The sequence below is a fragment of the Pelodiscus sinensis genome, chromosome 25 (genome assembly GCF_049634645.1).
Source record: "Pelodiscus sinensis isolate JC-2024 chromosome 25, ASM4963464v1, whole genome shotgun sequence".
Taxonomy (NCBI): Eukaryota; Metazoa; Chordata; order Testudines; family Trionychidae; genus Pelodiscus; species Pelodiscus sinensis.
Window position 1 is genome coordinate 9076339 of NC_134735.1, and position 17325 is coordinate 9093663.

General features: G+C 45.1%; 1 protein-coding gene across 3 annotated transcripts in view; it reads right to left on the minus strand.

Annotated features, from left to right (window-relative positions):
* The window catches only part of GRIK3 (glutamate ionotropic receptor kainate type subunit 3), a 303000-nt gene that overhangs the window by 14588 nt on the left and 271087 nt on the right, over nucleotides 1–17325 (minus strand). For 2 of the 3 annotated variants that reach the window (XM_006134255.4, XM_075908606.1), the window contains exon 13: nucleotides 10482–10699. In XM_006134255.4, the coding sequence (XP_006134317.2) occupies nucleotides 10482–10699 (218 nt within the window). Of the gene's footprint in view, nucleotides 1–10481; nucleotides 10700–17325 lie in introns of those variants that run through there. The other variant, XR_012897571.1, reaches the window with a different exon arrangement.

The window sequence follows — 17325 nt, forward strand, 5'->3', positions numbered from 1 at the left end:
GGCGCCGGTCGATGACGTGGTGGGGAGGGACACGGGGAGTTTAAAAGGGGGAAGGAAAGCCGAGAAAGGGGAGGAGGAAAGGGAGAGACAGAGGAGGAGGCAGAGGCAGCGGCAGCGGGTTGGGAGTAGGAAGTGGCCCAGGGCAGGGGCTGGAGTTGGCCCGGTGTGCCGGAGGGTTTCGGGGTTAGATTCCCCTGCCGGCTGAGTAGGTCTGGTAGGACCTGCTCTTAGGGCCCTGGGCTGGGGCCCGTGAGTGAGGGCGGGCCTGGGCCCCCCTACTCCCTCCCTTGGCTGAGGACCCACGGCCAAGCATCGAGGGCGTGCGGCTGTAACAGCGAGCGCGCTACGCTCCTAAGCGGCGTTATCCACCATCTACGACCCTGACATACGGGGCGAGGGGTTGAACCTTCCCTGTCGTGGACTGGATTTTAGGGAGGTTGTACCCCAACACTTGGATTTGGAGGTCCTCACCTCAACAGTCACACTTTGAGGAGTGCACTTCACTCTGCAACCACTCCGTCCAGTCACTAATGCATGCTTCGTGAACCAACGGACTGAAAGGCCCAGCCACACGGTGCCAAGCCACATGAGAGCAAATGTGGCAATGCGAACTCCAAAACAAAGCCATCGCTTGAAATTTACTGACACAAGCGACTTCTGCCTCTTTGGAGCTCCCTCACTCCATGGTTTCAATGGCCTCACAATATTTCAAGGCCAAAATGCCACTAGGCACATTGGCCTTCTCTTCAGTAGGGTAAAATGTGTGTTCTTACGTGTGTTAGCTAATACTGGGTAACTAATAAGAGGAAGTAAAATGCTGGTAAAAACAAGGCAGAGTTTACTATAAGGTACAGTTAGTTTGTACAGTAATATCTTCTTTTCTAAAGAAAAGGAATTAAAAAACAAATCTGCCCACCACTTATTAGTGTAGACAAAGCCTCCAACTCCTCGGTGGTTAACTCTCAGGGGTAAAATCCCTCTGAACTGGCTACAGCTCTAGCTCTTAGGGTATGTCTAGACTACAGAGTTTTGTTGACAAAAGTGGACTTTTGTCGACAAAACTATACCTGCGTCTACACTACCGCTGAGTTTTGTCGACATAACGTCGACAGAACTCAGCAGTTTTGTCGACGCTGGTAAACCTCATTTTACGAGGCATAACGCCTTTTGTCGACAGAGTTCTGTCGATAGAAGGTGTTATTGCATCTAGGCTTGTGTCTAGACTACAGGGTTTTGTCGACAAAGCAGCTTGTTTTGTTGACAGAACTGAACTTCTGTCGACAAAAGCCTGTAGTCTAGACGTACCCTTACTTCAATATTAGCTAGTGGTTATTCACAGCACAGCGTTCAGTATGATTTGGCCTTTTGTGTGGCCCAGGACAGTGTTAGCCTAGTGAGGGCCAAGCCCAGGGAGAGACCTAGGGTGTGTCTAGACTACAGGGTTTTGTTGATAAAAGTGGACTTTTGTCGACAAAACTATATCCGCATCTACACTGCCGCTGAGTTCTGTCGACATAATGTCGACAGAACTCAGCAGTTTTGTCGATGGCTGTAAACCTCATTATATGAGGAATAACGCCTTTTGTTGACACAGTTCTGTCAACAGAAGGCGTTATTGCATCCACACTGTCCTTTGCGTCTACACTGTCATGTCGACAAAGCGGCTTGCTTTGTCGACATAACTGGCTGTAGTCTGGACGCTCTTTGTCGACAGAAGCTTTGTCAACAGTATCTGTTGACAAAACTTCTGTCGACAAAACCCTGTAGTCTAGACGTACCCCTACTGACAAGGCCTGCTGCACACAGGAGCTAGACAGTAGGCTGAGAGCAGTGTTCCTTGTAAGCTGTGCATTTGTGTGGCTACTCAGGATAGATTCAAATGGTGCCCAGCTAATTAGCAAACCACCCACAGCTAGGTTCTGTGTTTCGGCTGGTGGTACACATTTTCACATACCTTGGTGCACACAGAACAATTTATTCTGCACATGGATGGAAAAAAAGCCGCACATGGATGGAAAAGATGAGAGGGAACATTGCTCTCCACCTCTAATTAGCTAGTTATTTGCCTGAACCTGCCCAATCACAGATATGGGTTAGGAAAACCATCATGATCTTTCATATTCTTTCTGCACATCAGGAAATGTTTGAAAATTACTGTGTTCCTGTGAAGATGGTACTTCCTCTAGCAAGAATTATAAAGGTCCAGAGCAAAACTTTTCATGGGCTCATGCTCTTAATCCTCCTTCCCTGTGACTGGAAAAGTCTCCATTCACACATCAAAGAAAAGTGTTCCAGTTAGGCGAAGATTGTGATTAGAAGCAAATTAACTCCCACTTAAATTGTTATATCACCTCGGAGAGTGTATTCTCAGTAATCAAAGAGTTCTTGAACACACACAATAATTGCCTGGTATGAAACTGACAGCCAATAAAGAAAGCAGTTAATTGAGCCTGCTTCGGAGGTAATCGGATATTTGTCACCTATTGATTTAAAGGCTAAATGATTATTATAAAAAAATTTACTGGGATTCATCAACTGTGCTAAATGGACATTTGCAACACAGTGGTTGGATGTTAGTAACATATTCTTACTAATGAATTGCCATTTAATTTTAATAGGGTATTTTGTTCAAATTAATGGAGTGTCTGAATACGGAATCAATCTGAAGTGATGTCCATCTGCTGTCTTGATAGCCAGTCCCACTGGTAACATGCACCATCTGGGCAGGTGGGAGTAATGGAGGATTTCTGACGCTTGGTGTAGCCCCAAACTTCCCCAAATCAGACCTGCTGCCAAAGGAATCAGCAAAGAGAAGCTGGTGGCTCTGAAGTAGCAAGAGATGGTATTAAACAACTGTCTTCTGGTTGAAAATTGCCAGGGGAATGCTGGATTGTCGGGGTGCGTCTACACTGCACTGTCCAAAATAGCTATTTTGAAATAAAAAATGTATAGACGCTCCACTGCTGCTATTTCGAAATAGCCCCTTCCCAGGGCCATTCTAAGTTAGCCCTCTCCAGTGCCTCCTGAGCTCTAAATCAAGATAGCACTTCTACATTAGGGAAGCCTGCCTCGGACTAATTTTGAGGCGTCCCTGCAGTGTAGACATGCTATTTCGAAATAAGCTATTTCAGAATAACTATTCCGGAATAGCTTATTCTGAAATAACTGTGCAGTGTAGATGTAACCTGAGAGTGTTCACACTGCAATGCAACTTTTGTTGGGAAAAACACCCAGTTTTAGTGACATAGCCGTGCTGTGTAGGCATACCTTGAGAATGGAAAGGCAGGGATCGCCCATGGGCTCTCTAGGTAAAGAAACACATTGGCCAGATCACAGCAAGTGTAGCGCTACTCAAGTCCATACAGCTACATTGCTTTACATCCATGCGGTAAATGTCTACAGCCTGCAACGGATGTAGCTGTTTCTCAGTTTACCCCTATTTTGAGTTCTGAACCAAAGAATTTACCAGAAAGCTGAACAACAATCACACTGAATGAAGCCAATGCTGTAAGTTTTGCAAATGACCCTGACTCTGTTCTTTATAGTCCCAGTTTAGGAGTGATTTGTTATAACCAGCACATCAAGAGAAGTCACCCAAATAAATTAATGGAATAGTTTATAAGAGCCAAAATAGAGGTGCCTTGCCAGACATATATTCTTTTTTATCAGTGAAACTGGAAAGGAAGTTAAACTTCCAGGCTTATGCTTTTCAATTCCAGGCCGTATAAAGAAATAAATTGATTTTCACCAACTGAAGATACTTAATCTTGAGAAATTTAACAATTCTGTCCAAGGAAACATATATGAATGCCGCAAAAGGCACATTAAAGCCAGCATTTTAGTTTAGAGAGAGATGGCATACTTCTGAATACATAATCCAGTATTTCTGATATTTTCTGTAATGGAAACCAATCTCTTTTAATCCTGGAGCCCTCATGTGCTAGTTTATCTGCCTTACATCCGCTGGCAATAAATGGCTTCTCATAAGCTCTTTCCATAACAATGAAACCCACCAATGAAGTTAGCAAGACTCTCTCTTTGCTGTACAACATAGGCAGCAGAAATCCAGGTTTAGCAACAAAATCCCCCCATCCTCTTTGTAAGCAAGACCACAGTTGGACTTGATTGATAGAGGCATTATTGACTTGAATCAATGGGGTATCTTCCCAGATGGTTTTTGCTCAAGCCCTCCAAGAGCTCTGGTCCACATTTTGGGTATGTCTACACTACAGCATTATTTCGAAATAACTAATTTTGAAATAGTTATTTCGAAATATCTTATTTCTAAATAACGTGTCTACACACAAAATGCATTTCAAAATAGCTTTTTGCTATTTCGAAATAGCACGTCCATACTGATTGGACGCTGAATCGCATTTAAGGCCAGCCGGAACTGGTTCCGGCAGGGCATCAGGTCAGAAGTTACCTTGTGGCCAGGGCGGCCAGCAGGGCACCCTGAGACAAGCTAGAGGCCCCTTATTTCGAAATAAGCGTCTACACAGCACTTATTTCAAAATAGCAATTTCAAAATTGGCACTATTCCTCGTGGAATGAGGTTTACCAATTTTGAAATAAGCCCTCCGCTATTTCGAATTAATTTCGAAATAGCAGTTGGCTTGTGTAGACGCTAGGAAAGTTATTTCGAAATAACGGCTCATATTTCGAAATAACTTTGCTGTGTAGACATTCCCTTCCAAACCTATTGCTTCAGTCAGCGAGGACTCATGCCTGAATTCTTTTTGCAGATAATATTTAGGCTCTTCAAACCATTCGGTGTCATGATGCTGAATACAGCAACACCTAAAAACCTACAGCTCAGCGTTTGGCCCAGAATTTGGGGTGGGAGCATCTGGATGATATTTAAAGAAACAGAACCACATTTCTCTTTCTGGGAAGGAGACACAGTATCCCACATGCACATGGCAGCTGCTCCAGCAAGCAAAACGTGTCACAGGGAGAATTCATCTCTTTCCAATCATGCTAAAGAAAAACAAAATACGCGGTGGAAAATAAACCGGCTCTGCCAGAAGCACGACAGGAACCCAAAGAATGGGTGAGCTGGAGATGGTTAGGAAGCTATAGAGTTATTGCACGTGAGCACACACGAGTTTTATTCCCACAGAGAAATCTCATTACAGAGCATAGTTAACATGCAACAGCGTAAGTGAACTCCTCCTAATAGGCCTTCTAAGCTTTGATTGCCTAGGAAGGCTGTTCATGCTAAAAGAGGGGCCTGCATGCGCAGACTGTACTGCAAAAAACACACTGACACTGAGTGGCTAGAGTTTGATATTCTATGCTACGTTTGTACTTAACAAAAAAATCCTATTGGCTTTTGAATGCACATATGCTGCCTGTCAAAATAAGCAGGAGCTTTGGAAAGCGGAACTTCTGGCGACCATTGTCAGAGCCAACAGCAGTCTCGGAATCTGCAGGGAAATGCTGTGCTCTTTCTCCTTGTTAAAATTCAGAGCGCCAGCTCCCTTTAATGAGTCTTGGCTATTAAACTGCTGACTGGCTAATCTAAACGCCATTACACAGCGCCCATTCGAAGTCTGACGCTATTCCAGGCACAACCCGGCTTCTGAGTTGTGAACTATTTTGTCACGTTTCGGTCCATATATTTCCAACTGAATCGAACTGATAGGAAGGGATCAAGAGGCTGGAGAAAGGCACATCCCTCAGCGCTGGGAGCCTGCTAACCAGCTCAGAAAAGCAGCCACATTGTCACCATCGGAAGAATCCAAGTCCCCATCTCTCTGAAGCTTGGCCTCTGCCTGCTAGCAGGGAATGCAAGGTTTACCTGCACACAGCACCCACCGTTTACCCTACCTTAATAGTCAGAAAATGCATTGAGAGCCGTGGATGGAAATCGTTCAACAAATGCAAAATATAAACTACTACAGTAAAACTGGTCCGGCATCTGATGGTCCGGCACTCCTGATGGTCCGGCACCATCAGGAACCCAGAAGTGCTCCGGGCAGCCGGACCATTGGAGCTACTCTGCCCCCGGCTTCCCCGACTCAGCTGCTGCTGAAACTGACCAGCAGCTGAATCGGGGATGTCTGGGGCAGAGCCAGAATATCGTAAGGGGGGCTATGAGAGGTCTGTGGTGGCATCCTCCCCACACCACCCCAGACCTCTCACAGCCCCCTCTTCCGATAGTCCGGCATATAATCCCCCTGGGTCCTAAAGGTGCCGGATTATCAGAAGTTTACTGTATTTGTCATTCCTTCTTCGAGGCTCTAATTCCATGTTTGGCTACAGAAGAACAATCACAAATCTGATTCCGTACCATGCGGTTTAATCTGCAGCTGTGCAGTATTAAAAACCCCTCCACCAGCACAATCCATGTAAATGGTCTGCTACATGAATGGAATCAGCTGGGGAGCTAGACCGGGACAGAAGACACCTGATTTAAATTCCCAACTCAGCCATGGATTTTTTATATGAGCTTGGGCAAATCGTTTCCCCATGCTGGGCCTCGGGTCCCCCTCTGTGAAAATGAGGAGAGGACTTCCCCATCTGAGAGGCATGTGGTGAAGACAACATTTATCAATGATGGCAAGTTATTCAAACACGATAGCAATGGGGGTTCAGCAAGCATCAGTGCGATTCCAGGGTAGGGATGCTGGGCTGGGACCTCTTTTCACTCTGGCAAGATAGACAGTCAGGTAACAACTTTTCCTTTTAAAGCTCTGATGTGCTTTGGTGAATCAGGATCTAGCAAACCAACCTAGTTGTGAGTGTTACCAGCGGCATGGGATAAAAGCCTGCATTTGCCGATCCCAATCTTTTCTTTGCAAAGGACTATTTAAAATTCATCCTCAAAACATAAAAACCCAGAAAATCATGTTTGCAAAGGAGCCGAATGCCTAGACAAGTCCCTCTCCATTTCCTATTCTCGTTTATTCCCTCCCCCCCTTCCTTTTTAACACATACTTTAAAACCCAACTGTGGTTTCAAAGACCTTTTTAACACTCTTAATTAATTTTCATCTTCTAAGCAGCAGTAAAATGTGACAGCTCTTTGCATGTTCTCTGCTGTGTCGGACAACTTCTGAAATTAATTTCCTTTTGAATGGAAGGAAGGAACGTGATTTACCTTCCATGACGTGGTTGCGATGTATTGGTAGCATTGCTCTGCCTGGACTTTCATAGGCGTGGCTTAAATGCCTTAACATGGTATTGCCAAGAGACAAAGCAGGCATCGGATTCCCTTCCTCTTGGTTTTCTGCTTGGGTTTGTTTTGTTTTCTTCCCCTTTTCTCTGCCATGGGTCTTTTTCTGCAAGGGGTTTAGTGCTTGATAAAATCTTGGGTGTCTATCACAGTAGCTAGTTGCTCTCTGAGTCTTCATAGAATCATAGGACTGGAAGGGACCTTGAGAGGTCATCGAGTCCAGCCCCCTGCCCTCAGGGCAGGACCAAGCTCCGTCTACACCATCCCTGACAGATGTCTATCTAACCTGTTCTTAAATATCTCCAGAGAGGGAGATTCCACCTCCTCCCTTGGCAATTTATTCCAATATTTGACCACCCTGACAGTTAGGAATTTTTTCCTAATGTCCAATCTAAACCTCCCTTGCTGCACTTTAAGCCCATTACTCCTTGTCCTGTCCTCAGAAACCAAGAGGAACAAATTTTCTCCTTCCTCCTTGTGACACCCTTTTAGATATTTGAAAACCGCTATCATGTCCCCCCTTAATCTTCTTTTTTCCAAACTAAACAAGTCCAGTTCATGAAGCCTGGCTTCATAGGTCATGTTCTCTAGACCTTTAATCATTCTTGTCGCTCTTCTCTGTACCCTTTCCAATTTCTTCACATCTTTCTTGAAATGTGGCGCCCAGAACTGGACACAGTACTCCAGCTGAGGCCTAACTAGCATCTTGTCAGATTCTATTGTTCTATTAGCTCCCGAATGAAGGCACCTCTTGGGTTCCAGTTTCTTTAATACACTTCATATTAGAGCAGGGAATTACTTGCCGTCTGGCTGGATTTGAGAGCTAGTGTGCGGGAGAGGGTGGAAATCCCAAAGGTCTATTGTTAGGCAGAGTAAAGCCTCTTCAATGCCACTTGGACAATGCTTTTCCAGCAAGTTCAACATCAGCTGAACCTTCTGTTTGTGTCCTTGTGGCTGTTATTTTGACTGAAAACTAGTTGATATTTGTTCTCCATGGCTTTTGTCCACTCTGTGCCTTCAGTGTTAGTATTGGGAACATGAAAATAACAGAGGTGTTGGTCATGCACTATCTAAGTTGGTAGACTAGGGTTTAAATTTGCATCTTGAGCAGAAGCGTTGACATTCCCTGCAGACCCCTGGGAAAGGTGGGGGAGGCCTGCCCCTGTGCTCTGGAAGGGGCGGGGCCTTAGGTGGAAGGGGCGGGGCCAAAGCAGCCCATCCTTCTGCAGCACCTGGAGTGTGCCCCCCCACCAGCCCTAGAGCTGCCTATAGTGCCAGGCCCTTAAAATGGCTACGCAGAGCATTAAACAGTGCGACAATTTAAAGGGCCTGGGCTCCAGCCACTGCTACTACCATAGTAATGACAGTGGTGGATGGGAGCCCCGGGCCCCTTTCAATTGCCGGGGCCCTGGGCAACTGTCCTCTGGTGGGTATGATCTTGAGACACTTTCACTAGGCCTGGTTTTGAGAAAGCATTGAGCACCGCACACGGAGAATCAGGCCCCTTTAAGGAGGTGCTAGTCCCAAAATCACCAGTCTCTTCTGAATAGTCAGGTCTGGGACAATGAATGGGTCTCTATTTGGCACGTTGCATTTCCTTGCTCCTCCCGACATGCAGAGAGGGGCGGGCAGTAAATTATATTGCATTGTTTTCTGAAGACCAGGGAGGAATGATCCTGGAAACAATCTCGTTTCTTCGGCACCTGAAAGACTAACAGGTTTATCTGGGTAGAAGCATTTTGTGGGCAAAACCCACTTTGTCAGATGCATCTGTCCAAATGAAAACATATGCCCAAAGCTTATGCCCCAATAAATCTGCTAGTCTGTAAGGTGCCACAGGGACTCCTCATTGTTTTTGCAGATACAGACTAACATGCCTATCACTGGATGCTAATCTTGCTCCTTGTGATCCTTACATTCCAGGGCTGCAACCCAGTTGACCTAGTATGGATTAAATATTTGGCCCCACAGTATTCAGAGATGGGGGAAGAATACTGTTATAACAAGAACCTTATAGCAAGGGAAGAACCTGAGACTACACAAGCTTTGTATGGAATAGGTCCATGTCCGAGCTACAACTTTTAGTTACTAGCAATCCTAAAAGCAAGTTTATTTGATGACTTTAATGTCTTCGCATGTGAGAAGAGATGACGATTTTCTTCCATTCATTTATTTTCTTTACTCTTATGATTTATCAAAGATGTAACACTGTCAGCAGGTGCCCCTCCTGTCCTGTATATGCCCAGATAACAAATGAAATGGACAATTTCATACTTACATACACTGAAACAAGCAACTGACTATCTATTCCAATTTAGGTAGATAAATTGCTACTCAACCCCCTGCCTGATGCACTTATGAGTAAATTAAAAAAACCCTCCATGCAAACCATTCCCTCCCTCAGCACCAGTGAGAAAAGAAAGACCACAAAAAGGCTAGCAGATCTGAACCTTCTCCTGAACAATTTGTCTGTTCTTCAAAATTATTCAGTGTTCTGTTTCTATTTCAGCTGTGTTGGTTAGTTGTGTTTGGTCATATAAGGCCCATGGTATTGTTTCTGTTCTCTGTCTGGGTGAATGTAATTCTTAGGTTTCTGAACTGAAAGTCCCCATAAAGTTTGAAATGTGCTAGTTGAGGATGTGTATGCTCATAAGAAGTGATTGTGTTAATATGTCAGTGGATGCACACAAGGCAACAGACAGCTTAAAAATGCTAAAACAATTGGTGGAAAGAGGTTTGAAGCATTTGTCTAAATCTGATTTTCATTTCTAATCTTTCTTAGCTTGATTCTGAATTCATCTAGACACCTATCAATTTGTCTCCGAGGGCTTCAAGGAAATATCCCTGAGCAGCAGGAGGGGAGGGACTAGGGGAGTAGTGAAGGTCTGGAAGATGCCTGGGGAAAATAGGACTTTCTGGAAGACTTTAGTATAAGCTGTACAGACACTCTGCCTTGATTTGGGAATACACCTTCCATCTGGAGCATCTGAGCTTGCATTGCATATTGTCATTTGTATCTCTGAAGCTGTAAAATCAATGCCATTTAAAATTTTTAATACCATTTATGGCAGAAGCCAGAAATGGATGGTCCATAACCTGGGTGACTTATAATGGGTGTGGACAAATTCCTAGCAAAAATGCAAGAGGAACAATCTTGTGTTAAGAGGAGGTGAAATGGACTAGGTGACTTAACTGGCTTTTCTCTGCTCTTACTCCCCTGGCTCTAAGAACATTGCATTGGTGCTATTCATTGACTATTTGCATTTCTGTCTCAAGGGGGCAATGCATATGTTCGATCTCACCTTGAAGAAGGTCATAGTCGCTCCATCCTTCACAGCTCCATACTCTATTTTCGTTTGCTTTGCCAAATCATCTGCCGAGTCGATGGGGGATTCCATTCTCTCCACAGTCAGGAAGGCAGCAAGGTTGGCTGTGTAGGACGAGATGATGATGAGCGTGAAGAACCACCAGATGCCGCCAATGATCCGTGTAGACAGCGCTTTGGGCATCAGTTCAGACCCTGGGAGAGTAGGGAAAAGCAGTTTAAAGGCATCCGAAAATAAAGAGAGAAAAGAAATAAAAAGATAACAGTACATATTTCAAGCACTAGGTCACACTGCTGAACTGTAACAACTGCACAAATTAAGCCAATTGTTTCTAATGCAAATTACCCAAACATCTTGCATGCAAGGAAATCTGTTTTTTTTTTCTGTAGCAGTTGCAGAATTTTCTCTCTTTATTGCTGACCTTGGGTACAGTGCACAATTTACAGGAAACCTGCAAAACTGAAGTAATTAACGAGGCTGCTTTTATGAGATTTAAATAGCAAGCCATTTATGAACTTCCGTGAGTGTTTTGCTCTGCCATTTAAAGAGTGCTTTGCTTTTATGTGGATTACTTCTCAAAGGCCTCATTCTGCAAGGGGGGGGGCGGGTATTCAAATACACAAGCTTTAAAAAAATCACAGTGCAAGAAAGAAATCATCAGGATCCATTACTTTGAATAGCTTCTGGAGGTAGAAAAGTAGGAGGTATTATACAGCATGAAAGGTGTAACATGTTTGGAATGACTTTGACTGAACAAAGATGAAGGGCTAAATGGGCTGTAGTTTCTGCAAGCTCTTGAGACACTTATTAAAACTGGGGGCAAGGGATTGGGTTTGAAATAGCTGCAGTCAGAGGACATTTCTGATCTGCAATTTCCATGGAAAGTTGGATTCTGTAAGGTAATTTAAAGAGCGAGGCATTAAAGTACGGTACAGGTGGAACTTCTTTAGCCCAGCACTCTCTAGTCCGGCAACATCCGTGGTCCGGCATGATGTTAGTGAGCCGGATGTCGATTTATCATGGGCGTGGCCAAGTTTCCCACAGTCCCATAAAGTTAGTTCACAGTCCTGTAGCACCTTATAGACGAACAGATGTATTGGAGCATAAGCTTTCATGGGCAAAGACCCACTTCGGCAGATGCATGTACAGATGCATCATACTCATTCTCTCGTAGAATGAGGAGTAACGGTAGTTCGAATTAGGATCTTTAATTCGAACTACCTATTCCATGCTGTGTGTAGCCGCGGGCACTGAGTTCGGACTCAGAGGGATTTAAAAATGGCGGCGCCCGGGAACATGCAAACGAAGCCCGGGATATTTAAATCCTGGGTTTCATTTGCAACTCCGCTTGCCCTCATTACCCTACCTAGCTCGAACCAACGAGCTAGTGTAGATGTACCCTAAGGTGCTACAGGACTACTTGTTGCTTTTGCAGATCCAGACTAACACGGCAACCCCTCTGATACTAGTCACCAGTCCTGGCTCTCAGTGTTCTATGCTGTGATTTAGCTCTAAGGGTATGTCTACACTAGCCCCCTAGTTTGAACTAGGGAGGCTAATGTAGGCATTTGAAGTTGTAAATCAAGCCCGGGATTTAAATAGGTAGTTCGATTTAGGGCTTTAATTCGAAATACCAGGTCCCTGCCACGTGTAGACACGGGCAGTTAGTCCAGACTTGTAAATTTCAAAAAATGGCGAACGAGCGGAAAGATGTAAATCAATCGCGGGATATTTAAATCCCAGGCTTGATTTGCAACTTCGAATGCCTACATTAGCTTCCCTAGTTCGAACTAGGGGGCTAGTGTAGACATACCCTAATTTACCCCAGGGGTATGTCTAGACTACATCCCTCTGTCGCCAGAGGGATGTAAATTAGATATTCGGACATTGCAAATGAAGCGGGTATTTCAGTCTCCCGCACTTCAGTTGAATAAAAATGGCTGCCGCGATTTACCGAGTCAGTAATTTGTGGGCAAAAAGTAGCTGTCAAGACGAGGATTGGGCGAAAACGGCTTTCTTTGTCGCCTGATCCCTGTCTTGACAGCTGCTTTTTGCCAACTGCTGACTTGGCAAAACGCAGTAGCCATTTTTATTCATATGAAGCACGGGACATTTAAATCCCAGCTTCATTTGCAATGTCGGTATGTCTAATTTACATCCCTCTGGCGACAGAGGGATATAGTCGAGACATACCCTAAATGTCTTCTAAGAGCCCACTAGACAGGGGTAGTGTTGGTAATGCTGATAGACAATATTGACCTCCTGTGGTCTGCCAAATTCTATGGTTAGGCACCCACCATGTCCCAAGGGTACCGGACTAGAGAGGTTCAGCTTGCAGCCTTTTCCCTAGGTGCCTGTGGAAGCAGTATTGTCATTTCAGTTCCCATTGAGAACTTACTCCTGTTCTGTTCCATCTCACCCTTTGATGCGGCTGAAAGAGTAGCTTTGAAAATCATTTTGGAATTAGAGGCAAAATGGAGTTAAAAACAGTATCAATACAGGATCTCTAATTTAACTGCATCCAGTAAGGGAGGGATTCACCCTGCTACCATGTCTCCCTAGCTACTGCCCTTGTCCAGCTCCGGGAAGAATCTTTGTTTCAATATTGCTACAGTGCCAGCAAGGGGAACACAGCAATATTCATGGTGGATGTCACTTAAGCTTTGGGTTCTTTCAGTTTCCCTGCCATGAATATAAGTGAATATAAGTGGATCTGGGTGAAATAATTCAGAATTAATCACGTGTGATACATTACATTCCTCTGTACCAGGCCTTATGTGAAATTAGAGAGACAAGTTTTGGCGCAGCATGAAGTTTTCTGTCTACAGCACAGCGGGCAGGGTTTTGTAGCCCTAGTAAGTCACACTACCCCCCATGGCACCTCTCACAATCTGAATCTAGCCATCCCTTTACCATCAGAGCTCACTCTTCTATCACTCTTCTCACTATGGCTGTGTCCAGACTCAGGGGTTTTTTCGGGAAAAGTAGCCTTTTCCCGAAAAAACTTCCCCTGCGTCCAGACTCAAGCCGTGTTCTTTCGAAATTATTTCGAAAGAACGTGGCTTTTCTTTCGATGGCGGTAAACCTCGTTTCACGAGGAAGAACGCCTTCTTTCGAAAGTTCCTCTTTCGAAAGAAGGCGTTCTTCAATGTAAATAGGGCTTCCTCGAAAGAGAGCATCCAGACTCGCTGGGTGCTCTCTTTCGAAAAAGCGGCTTGCTCTTTCGAAAGATCCGCCTGCAGTCTAGACGCGATCTTTCGAAAGAGGCTCTTTCGAAAGATGCTTTCGAAAGAGCCTCTTTCGAAAGAAGCCTGCAGTCTAGACATAGCCCAACTGTTTGCTCCAGTCTGGGCAAACGTTAAAACTAGATGGTGCTTGACAAGTGACTGAAGAGCCCAGATGGAAAAGCAGAGGTTGTACAGGAGCTGTGAGGAGCCATACTCGGCAAATCACCTTGCCTGGTAACGTGGGATGGGAGTGAGTTTCCCTGGTTCTTCCAGGGCACAGTGGGCCTATGGATCTGCGGCTGCTTGCAGACCAGATTTGGTCCCATTATGTGCTGAGCGAGGAGCAGCAATGTAGATGCAGCCCAGAATTATTCCCAATGGAGGTTAAGAATCTTGAAAAAAGGACTATACTAGTCCTTGAAAAAAGGATTACAACCAATGGGCTGGGGGCTAGGTCCAGCTCCCCAGCTTGCTTAGATCCAGCCCCCATAGGTTGGGGCTCCCCTCAGCATTGGGGAGCTAGCACTCCAGCCCTGCATCCAACCTCCAACGCAGGCCCTGCACCCCCAGCCTGCTCTTGTATCCTACCTCCCACCCCAGCCTGCGCCTGCACCCTTCCTCCCCCCCAGACCCTACACCCCAAGCTTGCTTCCTGGAAGCCCCCTCCCACACACTGAACTCTTCATTTTTGACTCCACCACAGAGTGTAGCCTCCCACCCCCAAATCTACTAGCCTGCCCCCCCACCCCCCAGGTTCTGGTGTGTGAGAGGAATGTGAGGCTTGGGTGTGTTTTATGCTTTTCACTTTTGTGCGGCCCCCGACCTAAAAAAGGTTTCTCATCCCTGGATTAGCCAGTTTTTGTACAAACTAATTTGCCTTTTAACCTTAAAAAATTGGTTAGAATACGTCTCTTTCCAACAAATGATTAGATATTGTTCTTCAGTGTCACTATCTTTCCTGGACAGGCAACCAGACAAATGACACCCAAGTAGGGCCGAGCGCCAACCCCTGCTTTGCACACAGCCGGAGCTGGGTTATTTCTGAACTCACTGAAGTCATCCCTCGCACACAGCCCGTATTTCAGTCCCAAAGTTCCCTGGTGGCCTCTCACCTGGCCTACAGAAAATGATTCATAACAAAGGATAAAACCTCCTGAGACTGAGGCTGTAAACGGATCCGGTCACATGAACAAAGGAATCCAGCAGCTGTTTGGTTTTGGCATTGGTAATTCTTGTATGTCCTGCATTCTGGGTCTCTGCCACAAACTGGGCCCTACCGCTGGGCCTTGGCAGCTTGTCAGTTCTGGTATACTTACTTTGAACGTTGGTGTTTGAAAGTCGGAAGGCTCTAATCAAGGGAAGTCTCCAGCTAAGCCTGTCCTCTCCTCGGAACAGCTCGGCTCTAATCCATCCATCCTATTGCTAAGGTTCCTGTAACCATGGTAGCAAAGAACCCCTCGAACAGTCACTCATGCAGGCAGCATGGAAGGGCGGGCTGGAAAAGCACCCCAGTACGTTTTGTCAAATGGTGCTCAGCTTCCTCAAGAATGGGACGTAGACGGGTTGAGCCCCGTGCAGATACAAAATTGGTATCCGCATCTGCAAAAACGATCTGCGGATATCCGTACCCCTCCAGATATAAACAAGGGGGCTGTGGGTATGTGGAGAAGACATGTGGGAGAGGAAAGATACCACAGACTGTACTTTCATGATATAGCTCTCCCTAGAGGATGAGCATTTACATTGCTAGCCAAGGAAACAGCTGTTTGAAGGCAGTTTCAGTTATTTAATTGGCAGCTATCGTGTATTTTATAAATTACCGGTGCCAAGGATTGGTGAATGCAGGGATGTCCTTACCCATACACATAATAGGTAGTTGCGTAGGGCACCTGAAAATTTGGGGCACCACTGGGTCTTAATGTCCACCTTCCCTGCTCTTCCTATCCCTGTTGTGTGGCTCTGCTTCCTCTGGAGAGGATCTAGTTAACTTAACAGTGAAAAAGCCTGTCAGAGCTATTAGCATAACACTGAACAGCTGTGTCTACATTGGCAAGATTTTGCACAAAAGCAGCCGCTTTTGCGCAAAAACTTGCCGCCTGTCTACACTGTCCGCGAGTTCTTGCGCAAGAACACTGATGTTCTAATGTAAGAAATCAGTGCCTCTTGCACAAGAACTTTGATGCTCCCGCTCAGGAATAAGCCCTTTTGAGCAAACTGTTCTTGCGGAAGAGACCAGTGTAGACAGGCAACATTAATTTCTTGCGCAAGAAAGCCCGATGGCTAAAATGGCCATCGAAGCTTTCTTGTGCAAGAGAGCGTCTACACTGGCACAGATGCTCTTGCGCAAAAGCACATCTCTTGCGCAAAAGCACACGCCAGTGTAGACGCTCTCTTGCGCAAATACTTTAACGCAAAAACTCTTGCGTTAAAAAGTATTTGCGCAAAATCTTGCCAATGTAGACGTAGCCAACATGTGAGAGAGCCATTCAAATGGTAATGAAGCCATTTAATAAGTATTTGCCAACCCCAGGTATATCCTGTCAGTGTCTGAATTTACTGTGTCAGGCTACAGGGCCTGAGTATAAAATTTGCTTTAAAATACGTCATTAAAGTGTGGCTGAAGATTATAAAATCACGTCTCTAAAAAAAACCACCCCCTCACCCCCCGAGCTGCCATCAGTCACAGGGGCACCTGTTTAATAGTACTGCATAGGGCCTCATACATCCTAAAGATGACCCTGAGGTGGATGAGTTTTTAGCTTTTGAAATTCTTCTCAATTCACTGAGCTGAAACCCTTGGGTTGTATTTTGGATGCAGTATGAAGTGAATGACCAAAGCCTTACTCAGAGGCTACATCTACACTACAAGTTTTTTTGGGCAGAAAATATGCTAATGAGGGACTCATTAGCATAAGTCACAACATCATTAGCATATTTTCTGCTGTTTCTTTTTGCACAAGGGGTTTTTGCACAAAAAGAAGCAGTGTAGCTGCTTCCGTTTTGTGCAAACCCCCTATTTTCTGCAAGATCCTTATGCCTGTCCTGGATCTTTATGCTAATGATGTCGCGACTTATGCTAATGTGTCCCTCATTAGCATATTTCTGCCAAAAAAACTTGTGGTGTAGACATAGCCAAAGGGTTCTGTTCTTTTAGGGTCTGTCTATTCTCTGTTCTCCCTTCAGTGCAATACTAAGATGGAGTAACCATGTGGGAACCACAACTTCGACCTCATGCATTGTGTAAGACCCAATGAATGGTGTGAGGGAGGTTAGATCTTCCCGAATGTAAATAAATTGCTTACCTTATTAAAGGTGTGTTATCAATGAAAGAGATGGCGGGGGAGGCGGAGCAACTGGTGAATTTAAACTGCTGAGTTGCTTTGTAAAATAATGTGTTTTCATTTTAACATTCAGAGTGGCTATTTCTCCCTCTCTCGCACACACAAACCTATGCACACCTGCAAATGCACCTCCGGCTGATTCTTTAGGGGTATATTTCTCAGAAGAGAGACTCCCTATTTCTAACAGAGCTTGTGCCTCTAAAAATTGCAGCCATATTGTAGTTGTTTTTGCATGTGTGTGGATAAGTTACC